Raw genomic sequence first — 6866 nt, forward strand, 5'->3', positions numbered from 1 at the left:
TTTGAATTCGTACACTCTGACAAACATTCATCAATAATGGATATAGTAATACCACATTCGACAAGACAATAAAGTAAAGTAAAACAATAAAATTACATAGAAACAGATATAGACTGTTACGAGCCTTAAGCTATATACAATAAATAATTGTAGTTTTCTCTCACAATCTGCAGTCATTCTAGTAACAAAGAGTAATTTATTTTGTCGTCTTTAACCATTATTAGTCTCAAAGTGGGTTCCTCGTCATCGAATATTTATTTTGTATTTTTTGTGATAGTTACAAGGTCAGCCAAATTGACTGAATGCATATAGTTAGGGTATAGACAATAACAGATAATATATAAAGTTTTACTGGAAAATACATTTGATATTTATTTAGGTTTTACAGGTTATGAGAATGAAATTTGAAAACTGTAAGTATCTTTAATCTTAGCATGAAAATCATCTTGTACTTGGATTAGTCTTACTATGATTCCATATACTCACAGAAAAATCTTTAGTTAAAGTATTTCATTAAAAAAATTGACTTTTGTGTACAAAAAGACTTGTAATTTTTATTCAGAGTGTGCCAAATTTTCTGAAGGTACACCTACACATAAAAAATTATAGTATTGATATCATTATGGTTACAATGTTGGTTAAAATGTCCAAGCCTATATTGAAAGAACTAAGATATTGGACACTTTTCCCATTTTGTTTTCTAAATTACAATGAACTTTTATAATACTAGCCCTAAGATTAATTAGATAAGATGAACTTCAAATTCATATAACATACAAGTCTAAAACATATGGTATACTAAATTTGTTTGTTGCTAAGATGAAAAAAAAAATTATATTAATCCCTTAGTACCTTGAAGTTTGCTCTCTTTTTTCTTCAGTGTCTACAATATACTGTAGGTATTATTTGCTAGAGTTAAAGACTTTTCTTAGGTTAGCATTTTTTCTGAATCTTGTAATAGGCATAATAGCTTTTGTCACTCAATTTTTCAGTTAAGTAAACCCAGCAGACATGCCTTTTTTTGCCATTAAATATCTTCAGGTAAGAGAAACAATGAAAATCAAATAGTTAAGGAATTTTCATCTCTTTAAAAAAAAATTCAAGCTTATGTGCTTGTTTTTAATGAGTTTAGCATTTGTATTTCTTTGCTTCTTTTCCTTTATTTAGCTCATCTGTTAGTTCGTGCATAGGGAAGAGTCTGTTTTCACCAGATTTACACCAGCAGAAGCAACAGAATGACTCCATGACAAAAATGCTTGGTGTTACATCCCCTATAAATACTGCAAGTCCCAAACCAATTGACATTCAACGAACAAAAGAACTTGAAGAATGCTTAAAACAATATGGACTTTATGAGACAGATGAAGAACTAACCCACAGGTTATCAATACTTTTATTCACTCTAGCATAGTTTTTGTTAGCTTTTTTCCATTTGAAGGTGAGGAACATAACTTCTGACCAAAATATCTGAAGAATGCTAGCTTCTAACACAAACTGCTTAGTCAGGCAAATTCTTTGTTACAAATTAAACATAATTTTGATTAAAAAAAAAGTAAACTTTGAAACTTTCTATGGTTTATTTTATTGCTCACATTCAACACTAGTGCTAACTCAACAATCACCTTGGGTTTTGTAGCAAAATAACACATTCTGAAGCAACAGACTCATAATGAAGCACTTACAAAAGAACAAGATTTAACATCTTTAAATTTTTGACAAACATGAATAAAGGCCCATCCAAAATTAAAGCATTTTCTGTGAGTTTTAGTCTGCCTCTGTGATTTACATTAAGCAGGGTATTAGACAGGATATTTACAGTAAATCAGTGACTATAACTCTAGATTGTGATAATGTAGATTGGATAACGTATTATACAGGAAACAGTACATCTGCGACTATAGTTCCAGATTCTGGTCCTATAGATTAGGCAGGGAGTTATCCAAGATATAAGCAAATTACTTCAACACTCTGGCTTTATGTTGTTGTCACATAGATTAAGCAAGGAGTTACAGTACATCATTGACTGTAGCTCTAGATTGTGGTCATATAGGTTAGGCAAGGAGATAACCAATATATAAACACAGTTCATCAGTGGCTATAGCTCTAATTTGTTGATTAGAAAAGGTGTGTCCAAGATATAAACAGTACATTATTAACTTTGTCCTATAGATTAGGCAGGGTGTTATCTAGGACATAAGCATGACATATTATTGATTCTCGCTAATTTTTTTAATTGTTATTTCTAATGTGAAAGTATTCATGGTAAAAATGCACCAATTAATTTGGATAACTTTTTATATTGTTGTGTCCTGTAAATAGTGGCATAATGAAGATAAAAGCACAATGATTTGGTGATTTTAGACAAAGATTTATTTTTTCAGTGTATTAAATGGCAATAGTTTTAGTATGAGGTTTAAATGCATGCCAATTCCTATAAATTCTAATCAAATATTTGCGAAAATAGTTTATTGTATGCTTTTGTGTCATATGTTTTCAAAATATGTGGTGTTTACATTTGTAGAGAATTTGTAATATCCCTAAAATGTATGTATTGATTTTCATATCTTGCTGCTAATCTTCAAAATCAGATTAGAAATTTTATTGATTTTTAAAAGAGGATTTTATATAAATAGATTAAATTCACTGAAGTGAATACTGTGTGTATGGAAATTGTATCCTTGTCACAGTTGGATGTTAAACACTTTGAATCTTGTTTTATAGAATGGAAGTGCTAGGGAAAATCAACAAGCTAGTAAAAGACTGGATTAAAGAAGTGAGCATAAGAAAGGTAAGCATTTTGTGAAGCCTCTGTCACACATACCACAAATAGAGGAGGCATGTTATACAGTTACAACATAATAATTGTGGTTTACTAAAAATACAGTGGCCAGAATCATAATTAGAACAATGCTTTCCTAAAACACTCCCAGGTAAAGACAGAGAGCAAGGGAATTAGGTCAAGTGAATTTCAGGATCTTACTAAGAAATGTTTAAATGCTTTTGTTTCAATACAATTAGAAAATTTTCAAATGTCCATAAGACAGCATTAAACTAAAATATGAAATAATTCAATGCTATATCACTTGTGGCAGAAGCAGTTTTTATTCAATTTATCCAGGACTTTTGAGTTTTTCATACTAAGGAGATAAGCTTAGTGATATGAAATTTGAAGGCTAACTATGATATACAGTATTGGAAAAAATTATGGAAACACACAGGTGATACATGTACCGGAGTTACAGACAATGAATAACTGCAAATAAGTGATCAATGTGCCATTAGATGATTATGCTATTATAGAAAATGCAAAAATAAAGCAAATAAGTTGTACAGTACACTAGAATTTTGTATTTGCTTTAAACAGAACAATACGCCTGGTTTTTATGCTACCATGAGTTTAGTGGTCTATGATTTTGAAGTATTGTTCAAATGCCCTGTAATACTCCCTACACTTCAGCCATGTTGTTTGGTTGCCATTTGACCTTTACAGCCTTAATAATATTCATATCAGGGCTTTATGCAGACCAAATTATGGTTGCAAGAGTTTCATGAGCCTCTTTTTCCTTCCAGGTGTCTTTTCACCACATTTGCTGCATGCTTTGGATCACTGTCTTGCTGGAAGATGAATCCCTGCCTAACAGATGTTGTTTGTGAGGGAATGACATGATGGACAGGGTTGTTGAATTTTCAAAAAAAATGTTTTATTGTCCAGGGGTCAAAATGCTAGAAAAAATCTGCTCATCCTTCTAAAAATGTACTTGCCCTTTCCCATAGCACAAAACACAAACAAAGTAGAATATAATTATTATGATTTTGTTTTTACTTATCTTTTTGAAATGTATATACATATGAAGAACTTAGATACAAAATACTGTATATTCAGTTTTGTCATTTTGATAAAAACCACTTTTTCAGCAGCTTTCGTGAAAAATACTTTTAAATCACAAGTACACTATTTATTAACTCTTTACATATAGGGTTGGTGGATTCTGTTGACTTTGTAACCACCAAGTGATCATAACAGTATCCATACTATAACTTTTAATATGATATGTGCTAACTCTCTCATTACGAGGTTGGTCAAATTGACTGACCTTGCAACCATTTCTACTTGTTATAGTTTCCATATTAAAACGTTTAATACAGTATCTCTATCTTCATAAAATTTGACAGACTTTTATTAAATATTACAAGTCTTTTGTTTACAAAAAAAATAAGAGGTTTTAATGAAGTATTTTTACCAAAGATTTGTCCGTGAATGTAATATATATAGTCTTTTTTTTTTACTAGTCTGAGTGCAAAGTTATTTCCACTTCAAGACTAAAAATACTTTTCTTCTCAAAAATCTGAAATTTCAATTGTGTAATTTCTTAAAACATCTTAACTATTTAAGTGCATAATTAAAGTTTTGGTGGGTTCCTAAAAAGTGTCAATTGTCCACTAACAAATGAAACTTAGAATTTGACCTTTTTTTAGTACTTTTTCAGTGTACATACATGAAGTACTAATGTCGGAAAGTCAAGGACGTGTGAATGTCCCCATTGTCACATTATGAGGAAAAGTTTTTGTGACACCTTTAGTTAAATCTGCCTGTCTCACCAAATGGCTATAAATGTCAAGTCGGATAAATCTGATTATAGCATCAATAGGGTTAAAGAAATTTTGAAAAATTTTCCCAATAAAACTTTATGTATTATCTGTTATTTTCTCTATTCTAACTATACAAGGTTGGCCAATTTAACCATCCTCATAACCACCAAAATAAATCTAAATTACCATTTTTTCTTTCTAGAATGACTTCAAATTGTAGCATGAAACTATATTTGTTTATCCTAAATAGCTTTAAGCTCGTAACAGTATACATCTATTTGTACTTAAACTTTATTGTTGTATTACCCTTTGCACTGTTCCTAACTACTATTCATGCAATTATAAGTTGTAAATCACTTGGCAAATGTGCTATCAAATTACATAATGCAAGAGCTATTCATGAAAAATTATTATATTATTATTATTTATTTTAACTAATGTAACCTTAACTAACCTAAAAAGTTTCTTATTTATACGTCTTAGTTATTTTTATAATAATAATATAGAATACACATGAAAAACAAGAAATATAGTACTTTTGCTGTTGACTGTTGATGACACTTAAACCCTACTTTTTTATGCTAATGGTAGTACTGCATTAAATAATTTTTAATTTAATTAAATGATGCACCAAAGAACACAGAATAATAACATGCAAAAAGCAGAAAATGTCCCATAACTATCACAATTTTTCTGGCTTTCTAACTATGCAATGAGAGCAGTACAAATTCAGCTAAGCTTATCAATGCATACCTGTCATTACAAATATGAAACTGAATGATGAAATACACAATACCCTCTACACAAAACAACGTAATATAATAGATAGATCAAAAACTGGGCAATAGACGTTAAAAATTTAGCTAAGCTCATCAATGAGTTTCCTGTGGGAATGAAGCTAGAACTGGAAGCAAAATTGACAATTCTCTGTACAGAAAACAATCTAATACAATATGTCATTGAGTAGATGAAAACCTTGCCTTTGGTTATAAATAATATAGTGTTGAACTATTGGCAATTTCTGAAAGAAAGGATGTGACAGGTGGGCATGGCAAAAGGCGTCTGATTTTCTATTTTATTGCTATGTAACTAAATAATTTTTCAAAGCTATGTAAATTATGCTTTGCCTGAGTGATGACAACATTGTAATGAGTAATTTATGTTAAGTTTCATACTTCTTGGAGTGGTGGTAAATAGATTACAGAAGAGGGGATGTCTAGAGAAAAAAATGTTATAATTCTCATATTAGGGATTCTGGATTTTTTAAAAATATTTCCTTAAAAAAGTAAAATATGGATTATTAACTATGTTTTTATGTTATACTTATTGGTATACTATGATAAGAAAGTGGTTTAATTAAATTTTGAATATATAGCTCTCTAAAACTTTGTGACATGCAAAAAATATGCCTGTGGAAAGAGGGTTAAGAATAAAATGACTTTTTTTCATCTGAAAATTATCAAATTTCATTTGCAAAACTCATAAGTAAATGTTAAACATTTTTCTTTTTCAGTTAAACTTTGTGTTTTATATGTTATTTTCTTGACCCTCTAACGTTTTACAGTCTTGGCCAATTTCACTGACTTTGTAATCACCTTTAAAGAAAAAAAATTAAATTATCCTTTTCTTGCTTCTAGAATGACAGCAGATTGTGACAGAAAACTACATTTGTTTATCCTAAATTGCTTAACTCTTTCAGCACAGGCTCTGTCCCTGGGACTGACTTTGTAACCATTTTGTGCTTGTTATAGTTTTCATTTGTAAGCGAATGCTAACGAAATTTGGCAGATTATCACTAACCATTACAATGCTTTCATACACAGAGTACCTAATTTTTTTATTATGTTTTGAGGCTTGTAAAGGAATGTTTTTCTCATATCTTTTTTTTTTTTTTTTCACACACACTGCCTATCTATCATGCAAAATAATATTCATTTTAAGATAAAAAATACTTTTATGCATCAGAAAATTTTCATATTTCACATATGAAATCTTTATAATGTCCAGATAGTTATCAAACGTTTCTTAAGAAAAAACTTTATATTTTATTTGTTATTTTCTGTACGGGTTCCGTAGATTTGACCAATCTCTCAACCACCATAAAAAATTAGGAAATAAATATAAATTATACCTCTTTCATTCTAGAATGAACACAGATTATAACAACATAAATGTTTAGACTAAATAGCTTAAATCTCATAGCATTATACATTTATATTTATTATTTTTATTATATTGACCTTTCAGCCATGCCTGGCTAACAATACAGAAGTTAG

General features: G+C 29.7%; 1 protein-coding gene across 2 annotated transcripts in view; it reads left to right on the top strand.

Annotated features, from left to right (window-relative positions):
• Positions 1–6866, top strand: part of LOC106469672 (poly(A) polymerase type 3-like) — an 86793-nt gene that overhangs the window by 18430 nt on the left and 61497 nt on the right. For both annotated transcript variants that reach the window (XR_002612892.1, XM_022398247.1), the window contains exons 2-3: positions 1168–1380; positions 2722–2788. Coding sequence is in view for 1 of the 2 variants with exons in the window: in XM_022398247.1 (XP_022253955.1) it covers positions 1168–1380; positions 2722–2788 (280 nt within the window). In the remaining variant the exon portion in view is untranslated. The remainder of the gene's footprint in view (positions 1–1167; positions 1381–2721; positions 2789–6866) is intronic.

This window comes from Limulus polyphemus, unplaced genomic scaffold (genome assembly GCF_000517525.1).
Source record: "Limulus polyphemus unplaced genomic scaffold, Limulus_polyphemus-2.1.2 Scaffold3606, whole genome shotgun sequence".
Taxonomy (NCBI): Eukaryota; Metazoa; Arthropoda; class Merostomata; order Xiphosura; family Limulidae; genus Limulus; species Limulus polyphemus.